General features: G+C 22.3%; 3 protein-coding genes across 15 annotated transcripts; 2 read left to right on the top strand and 1 right to left on the bottom strand.

Annotated features, from left to right (window-relative positions):
* Window positions 1-1,378: 1,378 nt before the first annotated feature.
* On the top strand, window positions 1,379-5,225 carry LOC107994702 (protein arginine N-methyltransferase 9). 4 transcript variants are annotated; one of them, XM_017051716.3, is made up of 8 exons: window positions 1,379-1,527; window positions 1,862-2,087; window positions 2,151-2,277; window positions 2,398-2,799; window positions 2,903-3,904; window positions 4,026-4,182; window positions 4,604-4,669; window positions 4,743-5,225. In XM_017051716.3, exons 2-8 carry the CDS (start codon window positions 1,925-1,927, stop codon window positions 5,082-5,084), a joined length of 2,259 nt encoding a protein of 752 aa, XP_016907205.1. In that variant the 5' UTR covers window positions 1,379-1,527; window positions 1,862-1,924; the 3' UTR covers window positions 5,085-5,225. The 4 variants fall into 4 exon arrangements, with proteins under 4 accessions (XP_016907205.1, XP_061937450.1, XP_061937446.1 ...); XM_062081466.1 differs by lacking the exon at window positions 1,862-2,087 and having other exon boundaries at window positions 1,381-1,527; XM_062081462.1 differs by lacking the exon at window positions 1,379-1,527 and having other exon boundaries at window positions 1,590-2,087.
* LOC107994717 (serine hydrolase-like protein 2) lies at window positions 5,102-7,021 on the bottom strand. Of its 6 annotated transcripts, none has more exons than XM_062081503.1 (2): window positions 6,875-7,021; window positions 5,102-6,230 (listed from the first exon to the last, which is right to left on the bottom strand). In XM_062081503.1, exon 2 carries the CDS (start codon window positions 6,188-6,190, stop codon window positions 5,300-5,302), a length of 891 nt encoding a protein of 296 aa, XP_061937487.1. In that variant the 5' UTR covers window positions 6,191-6,230; window positions 6,875-7,021; the 3' UTR covers window positions 5,102-5,299. The 6 variants fall into 6 exon arrangements, with proteins under 6 accessions (XP_061937487.1, XP_061937491.1, XP_061937504.1 ...); XM_062081507.1 differs by lacking the exon at window positions 6,875-7,021 and adding an exon at window positions 6,539-6,686; XM_062081520.1 differs by lacking the exon at window positions 6,875-7,021 and adding an exon at window positions 6,368-6,488.
* Window positions 7,022-8,374: 1,353 nt separating this feature from the next.
* Window positions 8,375-15,794, top strand: LOC107995009 (polycomb protein Sfmbt). Of its 5 annotated transcripts, XR_009831842.1 has the most exons (11): window positions 8,405-8,527; window positions 9,034-9,326; window positions 9,494-9,728; window positions 9,814-10,013; window positions 10,097-10,291; window positions 10,416-10,680; window positions 10,777-11,513; window positions 11,657-11,912; window positions 12,260-12,609; window positions 12,791-15,316; window positions 15,473-15,794. XR_009831842.1 is itself a non-coding variant. In XM_017052230.3 (10 exons), exons 1-10 carry the CDS (start codon window positions 8,506-8,508, stop codon window positions 13,118-13,120), a joined length of 2,859 nt encoding a protein of 952 aa, XP_016907719.1. In that variant the 5' UTR covers window positions 8,375-8,505; the 3' UTR covers window positions 13,121-15,374. The 5 variants fall into 5 exon arrangements, 4 of the variants coding, with proteins under 4 accessions (XP_016907719.1, XP_016907717.1, XP_016907720.1 ...); XM_017052230.3 differs by lacking the exon at window positions 15,473-15,794 and having other exon boundaries at window positions 8,375-8,527; window positions 9,058-9,326; window positions 12,791-15,374; XM_017052228.3 differs by lacking the exon at window positions 15,473-15,794 and having other exon boundaries at window positions 12,791-15,374.
* Window positions 15,795-15,868: the final 74 nt, after the last annotated feature.

Here is a 15,868-nt window from a genome sequence, read left to right on the forward strand (position 1 = left end):
AAATAGAAAAATAATATTACATAAATGTAAATATATTTTTATACTTTAATATATCAATTTTTAATTGCAATAAGTCTTTAAAATTATTATTATTAATAAAAATATAAAAATTGATGAATTATTATATTTATATAATATCTATACGTTCGAAGAATTGATTTTAATATAAACGAATACATTCGCTTTTCATAACGATTATTATGATTTTATATAAATACGAGGCAAGTTACGAGAAAGTCGTCATTTGCTAATGAGCTCGCTTCGCGAATAGATCAGAATTATAATACTTTCTTTAAATTTTTATAATACAAAGAATAATTTATCTATTATCTATTTTTATAATATTTATTCTAAATTAATATTTAATAATGTATTTAATAATGTTATAATTATATTGTATATTATTTATTAATTTTATTTTTTAATTTATATTTATTTATTACTATACATATTATACATATTATATATTTATTTATAAATATTATAAATATTTATTTTTTGATTTAAATAAAACTTAACTTATAGACAAGAAAAGCAAATAAAAAAAAAATAGAAAAATTCTCAATTCTTATTCTATTCCTGTTTTTAAAGAGATATCTTTGATAAAGAAATATTACTAACAATTAATTCTTATCCAATTTTTATTTGCTCTTTTTATTTATTGGAATTCATTTATGGCATTTTAAAAATGGCACTGATTTCTTAATTTGTACTCTATCTCTGTTTTCCTTTTATTATTTACTTTTTTAATCTATGCTTGTTTTGCAAAATTTTCTATCTAATTATAAAATAACATGAAGAATAATATAGATATGATATTTTATGAAACTTTGTATCATATTCTATTGTATCTATTCTAAAAATTTCAAATAAAATTACTTATTAAAATATTTGAATATTACTTATTCGTAACTATTATAATTGATTCTAGTTGATATATAACCTCAATGATTTGGCACTACAATTATTTGCAGTTATTTGTAGTTATTCGATGTTTTGATCATGAAAATGATTTGTAAAATGATAAAATTTGATGTTTTAAATAATGTATAATATATTGAAGTAACTTTAATCTTAATTTTAATTATTTTGCTTATCTATGGTCGTCACATTCTACTCCCGGTTCGTACTTCATTTAATATGAACTTAAATTGTTTATCAGTTAATAAATAAATCAATATTTTTGTATATTAATTTTTGTATTTATTCGGCTCTTTTTTAAAATCTTCTCTAGAATCCTTCGAAAGTATTCTACAAATATATATATATATATATATATATATGAGAATTACGAAAATAAAGCAGTCAGATGATTTTTATATTTCTATGACAAGCAATATATATCATATATATTCTATATATTTCTCATTTATGATTATGATAATATATTTTGATTTTTTGTGCGGTCAGAATATTTAGGAAAATTTCATTAAGTCCTAGGTCTATCTTGTGTCTTGTCTGTGCCATTAGAATGCAAAATAAAAATATGGAATGATAGGTCTATTCTACATTTCGTCTATGCTACAAGTAATTCTAAAACATAATACAAATTTAATTTTTAGTAATATAAGATATTGCATGAAATTTGTGTCACGTTATTCTATCGAATCTATATTTTCATATTAATTTACAAAAGTTAAAAAATATTTTATTATTATTAAAATTATTAAATTTATTATTAAAATTGAAAAATTAAAATTTATCCATTGAAAATTAATTCTATCTATTACTAGTAGATATCGAAATTAGTAGTACATCGATATCGAAATTATACAATTTTCTAAACTATTTATAAAATAATTAAATTAATTAGATTATGTATAATTGTAATTAATAAATATTTTTATTTTATTTCGAATAGTAAAAAAGGGTATGTTTCTTCATGATAAATATAAATCAAGAAAAATATTAAATATCATCAAAAATGCAGAAAGAGTTAAATAATATAGTTGAAAAATCATTACAAAAAGCTTATGATCATGATAGAACTGGAAATGTAGGAAAGGCATATGCATATTATACTGTTGTAGCAGAATTATGTCCTAGGAAAAGATCAGAAATTGAAGAAGCATTTGTTGATGTTCTTTGTATGTTGTTATTATATCTATAATTGTTTTTTTTAAGAAAAATTTAAAAATATTATTTTTTAGGTCAGTGGGGTATTCAATTAGCAGGAGAGAATAGATTTGCAGATGTTTTTTTATGTTACAAGCGTTCATTAGATATTTATCCAAATAATTCTCGTATGTTAAATAATTTTGCAGCTCATCTTTTAAGGTAATTAAACTCATTGCTTATGTAAATTTATTATCAGTCAATTTAAAATTGATTTTTTGATATGACAGATATCATGACCGCTAAAATTCCTTATAATGAGGAAAAAATATATTGTTAAAGGAATAATGATCCAATAGAGGCAATAAAATTCTTAAAGAGAGCTCTGCAAGCCAATCCTAATTTTTTACCTGCTGAAAGGAACTTGCAAAATGCATTTAGCATGGCTGTAGATAGATGGCATTTTCCAATGTTGAATGATAAACATAGAAATGCTGCATTTGAATGTGTAATTCGTAAAAGAATTGCTCAAGGATATGATACTGTATTAGATGTGGGAACTGGTACAGGGTTATTAAGTCTATATGCACAAAATGCAGGTGCCAAAGAAATTTATGCTTGTGAATGTTCACCAGTAATGTTAAAAATTGCAAAGAAAGTATTTGAAACTAATGATGCTAAGAACATAATATTATTACCTAAACTTTCTTCAGATCTTGTAATTCCTACAGATATTAGAGAAAGGTTAGTTTTATAATAATAAATAAATAATATAATAAACAAAATCAAATTTATTTTATGTATAAAAAATTTTATTTTTATTTAAAATATTTTCCTTTTTTTTTAGAGTAAAGTTAGTAGTTACAGAAACTTTTGATGCTGGTTTATTTGGAGAACACGTGATACCATCTATGATAAGTGTACATTTGAATGTTTTGGATAAAAGTGGTATAGTGATACCAATGGGAGCTACACTTTATGTAGCTGCTGTTGAATGTGAATATATAAGAAACAAATCAGCTGTGATTTTTGATAAAATAAAACATTTTTGTCCTTTAAACTTTGATAATATATCTGTATTATTAGATGAAGAATATTATGATACAGAAAATTTAAAAAATGTGGATGTTACTTATATAGTAGAACCTACTGCTTTTTTTACTATTAATTTTAATGATTTATCAGATTTACAACAATTTAATATTGATGGCATAAAAAATATAATAAATGTAACATGTAAATGCAATGGTACTATAGATGGTTTAATAACATGGTTTAAATTACATCTTGATGAAGAAATAACAATAGATACCTCAGAAAAGAAATCATGTTGGCAAGTTGCTATTTTTCCTACAATACCAAAATTATTGAAAAAGGATGATATAATTATAATTAAAGGAGAAATGTTAAAAGGAAAACTTAAATGTTCATATACATTGAATAATTGTCAATATGATAACTATGATTATAAATTTTTATATCGTTTACCAAAAGAAGTTGTAACATTTTTAAATGATACTGAATATATAAAATTACTTACTGAAGTTAGTAAATCATTTGTTAGCAAAGAAATACACAGTATTTTAGATACTTCTCCATTTCCTATTTATGGATTAATATTATTAAAAGAAAATAAATACAGTGACGTTTTATATTATAAAAATGAAAATATAATGTTTCAACAATTTATTAAACAAATAGCAGAACAAAATGGTTTCAAGAATAAACTATGTATTGTATCAAAATATAATCATATTAAACATTCTTTAGATACAATATTTATTCATGATTTTGATATTAAGGGAGAATTAAAAGATTATAATGAAGAACACAATCATGAATTTTTCAGGTGAATTTAAAAAATATATTAATTAAATAAAAAATATAATATAATTAAACATATGATTACATTTTAATTTAATTTAAAAAAAAGATCATAATTTAATTAAAAACATATGATATTTTTACAGATGTTTACTTAAACCAAATGGCATTTTATTACCTGAACAAATATTTTTTGTAGGCCAACTTGTATTTTCGGATGATTTGCCAAATATGGTTTATGTAGAAGACAAAAATTTACAAAATATGTCGACGATTACATTTAATACATCAAATTTTGAAAAAGTATATTTATAATATATTTACTTCTATTAAATATATCATATGATATCTAATTTAGCATATTATAATATTTTTCTATATTAGTATACTATATAATTTCATTATATATGATATATTATTTTTATACTATTATAAGTTGTTTTTAAAATTATTTTTTATTATTTTATGAATTATTTATTTTATATTTTAATATATCAAAAATATTTTTTTTTAATAACGCAAGAATTTTAAAATTTATTTGATTAAAAAATTATAGAGATAAAAAGTTATATTATTTAATATATTGATTATAAAATTATATATATTATTATAATATAAAAAATTGTTATGAAAATATTTGCTAAATTAAAATATATTCATAAATTATAAAAATATTATAAAAAATAGTATATAATTATTTTACAATTATTTTTTTTTTTTACAGGAAATTCATAATACTTTTAATAGTACAACTTCTTATGGTATTGCACAATATATTAATGAATTTAAGGTAAAGTACAAAATGTTATAAAAAAAAAATAATTAACTTATAAATAATATCTACTGTATCTATGATATTACAGATAAATCAAATTTTCGATTTGAATTCAAGTTTATATTTATATGAACCTTTATCTGATGTAAATGTATTGATAGAAATGAGAGAAAATGAAGTTGCTGAACGTGTGATAAATTTTGGAAAAATCAGTGCCACTAATAATAAATTATTGCCAAATGCCTTAGTATGTTGGTATAAAGTTAGATTAACATTAAATCACAATTATGATACAAAAAGAAATGGATCATTTATGAATCATACAGCAATATTATTAGAAGATGAATTAAAAAATTCTATTTTACAAGGTAATGAGGTATGTATAAAAGTTCAGCAAGCTGAAGGAATAATTCGAATAAAAGTTAAATAATTTAAAATACAATACAATTTTATATAATTATAATATATTTAAAATGTACATTTGCTTACATACTTCAAAAATTGAAGTACAATATAAAATAAGAATACAATGTACATACAATAAAATTTATATATATATATAAAAATAAAATTATTTATATCAATTTATCCTATATATTTCCATAATGATATAATACCATCAATTCTTCTTTTCTAAAAATAAAACTATAATTTACTTTGCAAATCATTAGTATTTAGAAATTTACATATATGAAATGCTATTCTTTCAGGATAATTATTATGTATATCATGATTTCCATTTACAGTAATTACAGAAATTTTATTTTTCTCACAAATATTAAGAATTGTATTTAATAATTCTAATAAAGAATTTACTTGACTGGAATTATCTGCTACAATTACTAATGTTTTAGTTGCATATTTAATAAAAAATTTCTCTTGTTGTTCTTTTGTAAAAGATGGTTTTACCATAAATCTTAATCTTGTATCACGATTATATTTGTACAAATTGTTAACTTTAGTAACAGCACGTTTAAATATAGCTTCTGCAGCATCTAATTTTAATGTTTCTTGTCTTTTAAATTTTAAAGCATATATTATTTCATCTTTAGTGTAAAGTGTTTCAGAGTCTTTAGCATAAGCATCTAGATTATATTTATCTTGAATATGAGAAACAACATTCTCAATAGGAATAGATATAAAACCATCAATTGCTATTATTTTTTCAAATCTTCCAGGATATAAAATACTGAAATATGTCCCAATATGAGCTCCAAAACTATGTCCTATATATATGCAGGTTTTCCATTTCAATGCATTTAAAACAAGTAATATTGAATATACATAATCAAAAAAATGTAATGGTGTTCCATATGATAATGGAGATGACAATCCGTGTCCTGGTAAATCTATGTTTACATATTGATATTCTTGTGGAAGAAGTTCAACTAACCTATCAAATGATCCTGCATTATCTAAAATACCATGTACCATCAAAATTTTCTTTTCTTTCGAGGGACCATAAACTTTGGCTGCAATATGACCCCATGGTACTGGAAGCTTTATTTCTATTGATGTTTTTTGTATTTGATTCATGTTGTAATTTGAAATAATCTTCGTTTGTTATTTTATTTTTCTGTAAAAATAAAAATTCTTTATTGAAAAAAATGAAAATATATTAATATTAATAAAATAATAATTTGTTTTTTAATTACAAAAATTAATAATTATTATTACAAACGTTATAATTATATTTGAAATAAATACACATACATATACATTTAAAATATAAATACATATATTAAGAATCAAAGAATTGAAGAAAAAAAATAAAAATTTTGCAAGTCATTCTTTAAAATGAAAATAAAATGATAATAAACTATATGTATGTGTATGTGTGTGTGTGTGTGTATGTGTATATATTAATACATAAATTATTATTACTAATCTAATTTTATATATATATTATCTATATATCAATTAATAATCAAATCGAATCTTCAGAGCTTAACCAAATAGATATTGCCATTTTAATTATTGAATAACATAATATCAATATTAAAATACAAAATATTTATAAAATGTATCAATTTTTATCGATATAAATTTTACTATATATTTAACTTTTATGAAAATGACTTGTGTTTGTGTCAATTTATATTTATATTAAAAAACAAATAATTCTACGAAATTTGTGAAAATGTAATTTTCCATTTTCATTCTCAGAATTTTAAAAGTTATCGTAATTTTTTAAAATTTTGATTATATAATTTTACTTACATTCGATAATTTATTGTTTAAATAATGTATATAATAAAAAAATATAATTATATTTTTATATAAATTTATGTAGCAATATACATATATCAATCAATTTCTATAAAAAAAAACAATCATTATATATTTTTAATATATTAATTTGATTTTAAAATTTAGAAATCAAACATTGTAATGTTTCTTTTCAACATTATAAACTCATATAACTTTTTTTTTTAATATTTTTATAGATTTTTACATATAGAATCCGAAAATTAGAGCATTTATTGTCTGAATTTAATGATTATTAATTATTTACGTATAAAATTTCGCATTTTTGTGAATTACATGATATATTAAATCTTTTTATTCAATTTAATCCATGATTCAATAAAAATCTCAGTACACAATGAAAAAATTCCATATGATGCAATTAGTATTATAATATATAATTATTTAATTAATAAAAAATATATTATCATAAATCACAAATAATATGCAAATTTATTGTTAATTTAATATAAATTAAATTAAAATTTAATTCTCAATCATTGTAAAATGGTAATATTAGAACATAATTTAATTTAAATTGGTGATAATATATTTTGAATTCTTTATTTAAATGAATTTGAATTTTATATGTGCTGACTTCTATTGTTTAATCATACATTAGAAAAATTCCAATATGAGATTGTATAAATTGTAAAAATTTTTTACAAATATAGATAAAATTTTTACATCAAAAAAAACTTAGATATAATAATATATTTTCAGAAAGAAATAATATTTATATATGTAGTATTTAATGTGACTAACTTTTTCAAAAATAAATCTATTATAATAATGAATAGTTTATTAATTTTTATTATAATAACAATTATTTTTAAAGAAAGATAATATCATTTGATTGCATAAACTAGATAGATGGAAGAGAAAATGAAAACAAAAATTTTTAATCTGCTTTGGTATGATAAAAATTATTATAATAATATTATTTCTTAAAACTATTTATAAATTATAAATTATATACATTTAAGATAATTATGAATAAAGTTCATTAGATTTATTATAAACTAATTTTATTATTATATCTTTAAATCATATTTATTTAAATTTGTTATTTTTATAAATGATATTATAAAATGATAAATAATTAAATATTAAATTATTAAATATTTAATTTCAGACAATTTTAAAACAAAATTTATCTTCTATTAAATGTTATATGATCATATAAATAATAATGAAATTACAATTTAATATTAATATTAATATTATTAATTATAGTAATAAAATTATTTTAATATTTTTTTCTAATTTACACTTTAATATACTATTATTAAATTATTAGATTTTAATTTAGATTATGTGATTTAATATTGATGTAAATAATTAATAATTATACTTAAATTTATAATTTTTTTTAAATCTATAAATTTTAAATTAAATAATTGTTATATATTTGTGTGATATATTTTGATCATATCTTTTCCTTAGATTCTTCATATTAGATTTTTGATATAAAATAATAAGAAATGAAGAACTAAAATTTCGTTTATACCGCCCAGTTTATGTAATAACAATGATTCATATCAGATGGCGTTGTAATTTGTACATCACTTGAATATACAGGAGTTTTCTGGCTCTGCTTTGTCATGGACATGCAAGCTTCTAATGGTTCGTACTTGTTTTCCTACGCTATGTGATATGTTCGCGCGTTAAATTACATCGTAATTTATGATCTTGGGATTGAATACTTTACACAGGATATGGTGTATCTTCAAAGAGAATCTTCTTCTTTTGAGACATGTTTCCCAGTGGAAAAGGTTGAATAAATGTTGATTTTCAAAGCTTCGGCGTCGCTTTGAGAAATAAATCATATTGAGTTTTTTTTTACATTTTATATTATATAGAATAGATTTTAATTACAATATTATCAATTTAGAAAACTGTTTTTGTATTATATATTGTATAATGCATTGTCGTTAAATTTTGTATATACTAAGAATCATCTTACCTATTAAGTATTTTAATTTCATTAAATTTATTATATTTGTATAAAATAATTTGTTTCATGTTGAAATGTTATTATTTCAATTATAATAATTCGTTATTTGACACTAAAAAATATTAATGTACATAATCTGTCTAAAAGTAATATTTTAATCATTATGTGAATATAGGAATGGATATTTGTATGAATTCAGTGTATGCTTCCATCCCTGGATTACCGGAATTAGGGATGGTATGGATGGGAGATATGATGGTACATGGAGAACCAACACATGAACTTATGTTGGATCCACGTCAAGCTGAAAGTCCATTCTTTTCTCATGGTTCAAATCCATATGAAGACATTAGGAATCATCAAATTGCACCTACAACTATGGTACGGTACCTACCACCTCAGTTTCCTAATGAATGTTCAGAACCTGATGAAGCTATGGAAGCTGTTGATGCCCAAGAAATACAACAGGTAAATTTAAAAAATTTTTTAAAAATGATATATATATATATATATATAGATATATTAGATTATATTATATTATATACATATATATATATACATATATATATATATATATATATTGAACGTATAATATGTATATAATATTTTATGCCACATTTATTATTATTTTCTAGGAATATGATTCACAATCTGAAAGGCAAGAAATGACAGAATATTTGACATTAGAAGATTATATGGGTGATGAAGAACGGGAACAAGTTGTAAACAATGCAGCAACACAAACTACTCAGGACAATCGTAATAGAAAAATAAAACCTATAAAACATCCTGGATTGGTTTTAAAAACACCAATTGCATATCAACCACATACAGATTTAAATTTTATTCCCATTCGTAAGGATGGTATAGGTAAAATATAGATTCAATATAGTATATTTTAATATACATTTTAAATATAAATAGAAATTATATATCATAAATTATTTTTTTGTAGCTGTTTGTGAAAAATGTGGTGCTATTGGTGTAAAACATGCATTTTACACCAAAGAACGTCGATTTTGCAGTAGAGCATGTGCAAGATCTTCAGAACATACTGCTCCTACTGCTGATTCTACATATAGTCCATCTCATTCAATAGAAGCACCTACATCTCTAAATTCATCATCTCCAAATGAATCTAAAGTAATGAAAAATGTAAGTTTATGTAATAAAAGTAATTTGTGTAAATTTGTAATTGTAATTTGAAAAAATTGTATAATTTATTTTAAATTTTTTAGGCCATAGTAAAAGAAGAAACAGATATAAAAGAATCTTCTGAACTTGAAAAAGAGAAAGTTATATCTGAACTAGTAATGCCAGAGGATTTACCTGTAAGAAGAAAAAGAACTGCTGAAATGGCAGGTTCTTATGATTGGACTCCACAATTAATTGAACCTGGATTTTGTGCTGCTCCAGTATCTTGCTTTAAACATGTTAGTGTTCTATTCAATATTAAAATGATATATATATATAATTTATAATTTATCTTTTATTATTTTTATAATTCTTAATTTATATGTTTTGCAATTTTTTTAAATTTAAATTTTTATATTTTAGGCACCTATATCAGAAATATGGGATAATATCACAGTTGGCATGAAAGTAGAAGTAGAAAATACTGATTGTGATGAAGTATGTGAAGCTTTTCCAGATTCTTTTTGGGTTGCTACTGTATTACGTATATCTGGATATAGAGCTTTATTAAGGTATGAAGGTTTTGGACTTAATGCTGACAAAGATTTTTGGGTATCATTGTGCTCGAATGATATACATCCAGTAGGTTGGTGTGCAACAATTGGCAAACCTCTTATTCCACCTAATAGTAAGTAAATATCTTTTATAAAGTATATATTTTCATTAATATTTCCTTTTCTTTTTTTTGTAAAATTAATAACAATAAATTAATAATTTTTTTCAGCAATTGCTAATAAATACAAAGACTGGAAAGATTTTCTAATGAGACGATTAACAGGTGCAAGAACACTGCCAACTAATTTTTATAATAAAGTTAATGATAGTATGAAGTCGCGTTTTAGATGTGGACTTCACTTAGAAGTAGTAGACAAAAATAGAATCTCGCAAGTAAAAGTAGCAACAATACAAAAAATTGTGGGTAAACGGTTACATGTACGATATTATGATTCACCACCCGAAGATAATGGTTTTTGGTGCCACGAAGATTCCCCGCTTATACATCCCGTTGGTTGGGCTAAACGTATAGGACAAACATTGGATGCATATCCTGAATATTTAGAGCGTGTGTCAAAATCAAAATTGTGTGAAGATGATGCGACTGAAGATCTCTTCTATGTGCCAAAGAACCATCACGTACATCTTGGATATACATTTCGAGAAGGAATGAAAGTAGAAGCTATTGATCCTCTTAATCTTTCTGCCATATGTGCAGCAACAGTTATGCAAGTTTTAAAAGAAGATTATATAATGATCCGCATAGATAGTTATGATGAAGATGCAAGTGGTGCTGATTGGTTTTGCTATCATTCATGTTCACCTTGTATCTTTCCAATTGGATTTTGTTCTCAACATGGATTACCACTTACACCACCAAAGGGTTATGATCCTACTACATTTACATGGGATGCATATTTAACAGAGACAAATACTATACCTGCTCCTGTGCAGTTATTTAATAGGGTAATTTTAGAAATAATTTTAATAATAAAAAATAAATTTTTTTTAATTTTATATAAATAAACATTTATCATAAATTGTTATATTTTTATATTTTGTATTTGTTTATAGATTTATTTTTAGATAAATAAAAATTTTTATTATAGGAAATACCTCAACATGGATTTATTGAAGGAATGAGACTTGAAGCTGCTGATCTAATGGATCCTAGATTAGTTTGTGTTGCTACTATTACTAGGGTAATTGGAAGGTTATTAAGAGTACACTTTGATGGTTGGGAGGATGAATATGATCAATGGTTAGATTGTCAGAGTCCTGACATTTATCCAGTTGGATGGTGTGACCTTGTTGATCATAAATTAGAAGGGCCCCGTGTACTCAATAAAAACACTAGTCCTACTGGTAAATATTCTTTTCATATTTTGATATTCTAATTTAATTAAAAACTGGCTTCTTATTTTGAAAATATTTTCGAAAATAGATTATTTTTTTCTATATAATAGTCATAATTATTTATAATTATAATATATGCAATTATACTTTGTGTAATTATTTTTATATGTAAGATATTTTTTTACATGAATTATAATTATATATTCCGAATATAATAAATATAAATTTTAAAGAATTTTTTAATTATAATAATTGTGAAAAATTATAAATTAAAGTGATAAATGATTTAAATATTTAATGATGATATTTGGATATATTTATTTTATTTATTTATTTATTTTTTTTTTTTTTTTAAGTAAAATCACCAAGAGGCCTTAAACGTAAAGCTAAGAGAAAATTGAAGAAAAGCAACAAAGTATCTTGCGCGAAAAACATTCTACCTCGGCACAGTGAACGTATCAGCATGGCTCGCGAACGCGAACGCGAAGTTGAGCCTGCTCAAGGAATAAAAATTGAAAGAGAATGTGATTTGGAAAGTCTACCAGAACAAAGAAATAGGGAACCAGAACCAGCAGAAGAGCCAGCTGGACCTGATCAAACTTTACCCAGTCCTACTACTGGACAAGGTCAAGCATTAAATGATACTCAAAGTGAGATACAAAGTCCTCCACCACCAAAAGAACGAACCGCAACATCCTATATTAATGTGAGTATGGTTTGATTTATTTTTTATATTGCTTATATATTTAGAAATTTTTAAAAAATTATCAATAAATTTTTTTATTAAGATATCTATTAAATATGATATCAAATCTTATATAATCTTATATAATCTTATTTAATAAACAATTTTAAATATAAATTTTTAAAGTAATTTTTTTTCATAGGTAACATCTGCCTCTAGCAAATACATCCCAAGGCTAGCAGATGGTGTTCAAAAAAGTTCTGAATCTGGTGACTTAGTGCCATCTGAGTGGAATGTGTTTGATGTTGCACAATTTCTTCGTGTTAACGATTGTGCAACATATTGCGATAATTTTAGTAAACGTAAAATAGATGGAAAAACTCTATTGACACTTACTAAGGACCAAATAATAGACCTTACAGGTTTTAAAGTTGGGCCTTCTTTAAAAATATATGATCTTATTCAACAATTGAAAATCAAAGTGAATCCAGCTCAGGAAAGGTTGAAATTAGGATTGAAAAAGTTATTATAACAAAGATAGTACATAGTTAATACCATGAATAAGTTCCATCATTGCATACAAATAAACATGGATTTACAGGTAAGGCATGTAGAAGCAAGTAATTAAAATTCATGTTTCATCATGGTTATATACAGTGTTTGTTATATGCTTTATTATTAATATATATATATATATATATATATATATATATATGTATGTATATACACATGTATATATACAGGATATTTGAATGAAATATATAGATACATTTAAGGAATAATTTTAAAAACTGAAACGAACACAAAAGTTGATATGCAAAAATGTCTGATAAAATTTATTTTTTAAGTTATAAGCAAATTAATTTTGCACTAGATGAAGAAAAATGGAAATAGAGTATGACAAAAATAGAATAATTTCATGCTTTTTTTTAGTACAAAATTATTTATAATTTAAAAAATAAGCTTTCTTTGACAATTTCTTTAAAAATTTTGCATATTAATATTTATATTTATTTCGGCCTTTAAAATTATCCCTTAAATTTTCTATCTATTTTGTCCAAATATCTTGTATATAAGTATATGTATAAATAAATATATATACACATATGTATCAAAATTGCTAAAAATAGAGATTTTGCTCTCTCATCAATATCAATTTGAGAAGAATAACATTCATTTAAAAAAAGAAAGAAATTCATTAAGGAAAAGAGGGAGAAAAAATTATTTCGATTTAAAATTACATAAATAATTTAAAATATATTTACTTATATATTTAAAAGAAAGAAAGAAAAATAATTTTATTAAAAAATTAATATTTTAAAATATTTTCTCTTTTAAAAATTTATATTTTCTTTCAAGATTATCTGAAAATTAAATAGATAAATTTTCTTAAAATAGCAAAAACACTGTAAAATTATAAATATATTATTTCTTTTTATATTAAAATAAAATACAATAATTATTTCAATGTATCCAACTAAAGATGAATTCTAGAATGAAAAGATTTACATAAATTCATAATTTTATGTAGTTTGACTTTCCAACTTAATATTCTAACAATCTGATAGAAAAATAAAATGAAAATTCATATTTATATTTATGTAAATTGTTATCTGAAATATTAAGAGAAAATTTGTCATGTTACATTTACATATTTTGATGTATATTAGAAGTTAATTATTCTAGCAATTTTTTAATTTTTCACGACGCCGTTATTTGTAAATCCATGCTTTCACGTTGCACTAAATTGATTGCAGATGCATGAACCACATTTAAAAAAAATGCTAATATATTTAAGAATTTTTTTTAAACAAACCGAAAGTTAAAGAATGTAATTTAAAACAAAAATTTAGGAGTAAATCAACAAAAATATATTAGTGTGGGAAATAAAAATATAGTAAAATGAATCATAAAGTACAAATAACTTCTTGAATATCAATTCATTACAGTTTCAATCATATTTGCCTTAATCATATAATTCGCAATATTAAAATAGTTTTATGTATTTTAATAAATTTGTTGATTTACTCTTTATTGTAATCAAGAACCACACACGCGAATGTACATAATTAAATAAAAAGAAATGGTCAACTTCTAATCAATCTTGTAAATATAGCATTTAGCACAGTATTAGGTTTAGCTACTTTTTCTGAAAAAGAATGAAGAGATAACCACAGTATAAAAGAAGCATAATTGTTAGAAAGTGGTTGATGCATTTGTATAACAGATATTGTATCTATATGTAGCTTTATAATCATTACAGTAAATCAAACCAGTCGAGCAAAGTCTGAGACTAATTTGCCTTAGGCTCCTTATATACTATTTTTAGTATGATAGAGTAACATGGTTACTCTCTTTATTTATTCAATATTTTGGAATCTCATGAGGTACCAATTTAATTTGGTTCCAAACATTTTCTTAGCAGTTAATTGATAAAATATTAGATTCAAAACATATAAATGATCATCTAGATTTTATAGTTATGATCATACCAGAATTTGAATTGAAGTAAAGTGAAGTATTTTCTTTTGTTATGATAATGAGCGATTTTACATTAACAATGTAAAAATTTATTAATTCGGAGAATATTATATAGATATATCTGCTGAAGAAAAAATAATGTTTTCTTAAATCATTGTGTACAAATTGGGAGGCATTATAAATAGTATTACAATTAGAAACATACGAAGTTTGGATTTTGTTTAAAATATATTAATCACACATAACTGTGAGTACAAAAGAATAAAACAATATCAATTACAAATTAAAAAACAAAAAATAACAGATTTCTATGTGTTATATCAATCATTTTTTATTTGAAAACAAAATAACGTCCAGTATAAAATTAGTATAAAAACTAACATAACAATTTTAATCTTTTCAGAGAAAAGCAATGTCTAATTTAAAAATATGAAAATATTTAAAAAAAAAACATTTTTCTTCTTAAAAATTGTTTTATAATAATTAGATAATTTAAGATATGCAAACGCACTAATAATGGAAAATTAAATGATACGTGTATTTATGCAATTTTTTTACACGAAACATCGAGCATTTAAATAATACTACATACTAATTAAAATAAAACTGAAAAAAAGTCTAAATGTGCACTTCTCTTTCTAAACAAAAATATTTTTTACTCAGTCAAATAATACTGAGTAAATAGCTGTCTTATAATATATTAGTAAAAATGCTTCATGATTTCATACTTGCATACATGTCATTCCCCATTCACATTAAAAACAGTTAAAGATTTAAGATTAAAATAAGATTTATATTT

This window comes from Apis cerana, linkage group LG1, assembly GCF_029169275.1.
Source record: "Apis cerana isolate GH-2021 linkage group LG1, AcerK_1.0, whole genome shotgun sequence".
NCBI lineage: Eukaryota > Metazoa > Arthropoda > Insecta > Hymenoptera > Apidae > Apis > Apis cerana.

Excerpts from the sequence above, each read along its gene's own strand:
- LOC107994717 (XM_062081503.1), bottom strand. The coding sequence starts at position 6,190 with ATGAATCAAATACAAAAAACATCAATAGAAATAAAGCTTCCAGTACCA.
- LOC107994702 (XM_017051716.3), top strand. The coding sequence starts at position 1,925 with ATGCAGAAAGAGTTAAATAATATAGTTGAAAAATCATTACAAAAAGCT. Across the intron at positions 2,800-2,902 it reads CCTACAGATATTAGAGAAAG|AGTAAAGTTAGTAGTTACAG; the intron begins GTTAGTTTTATA and ends CTTTTTTTTTAG. Across the intron at positions 4,183-4,603 it reads ATACATCAAATTTTGAAAAA|GAAATTCATAATACTTTTAA; the intron begins GTATATTTATAA and ends TTTTTTTTACAG.
- LOC107995009 (XM_017052228.3), top strand. The coding sequence starts at position 8,506 with ATGGACATGCAAGCTTCTAATG. Across the intron at positions 10,014-10,096 it reads AATCTAAAGTAATGAAAAAT|GCCATAGTAAAAGAAGAAAC; the intron begins GTAAGTTTATGT and ends TAAATTTTTTAG. Across the intron at positions 11,913-12,259 it reads TAAAAACACTAGTCCTACTG|TAAAATCACCAAGAGGCCTT; the intron begins GTAAATATTCTT and ends TTTTTTTTTAAG.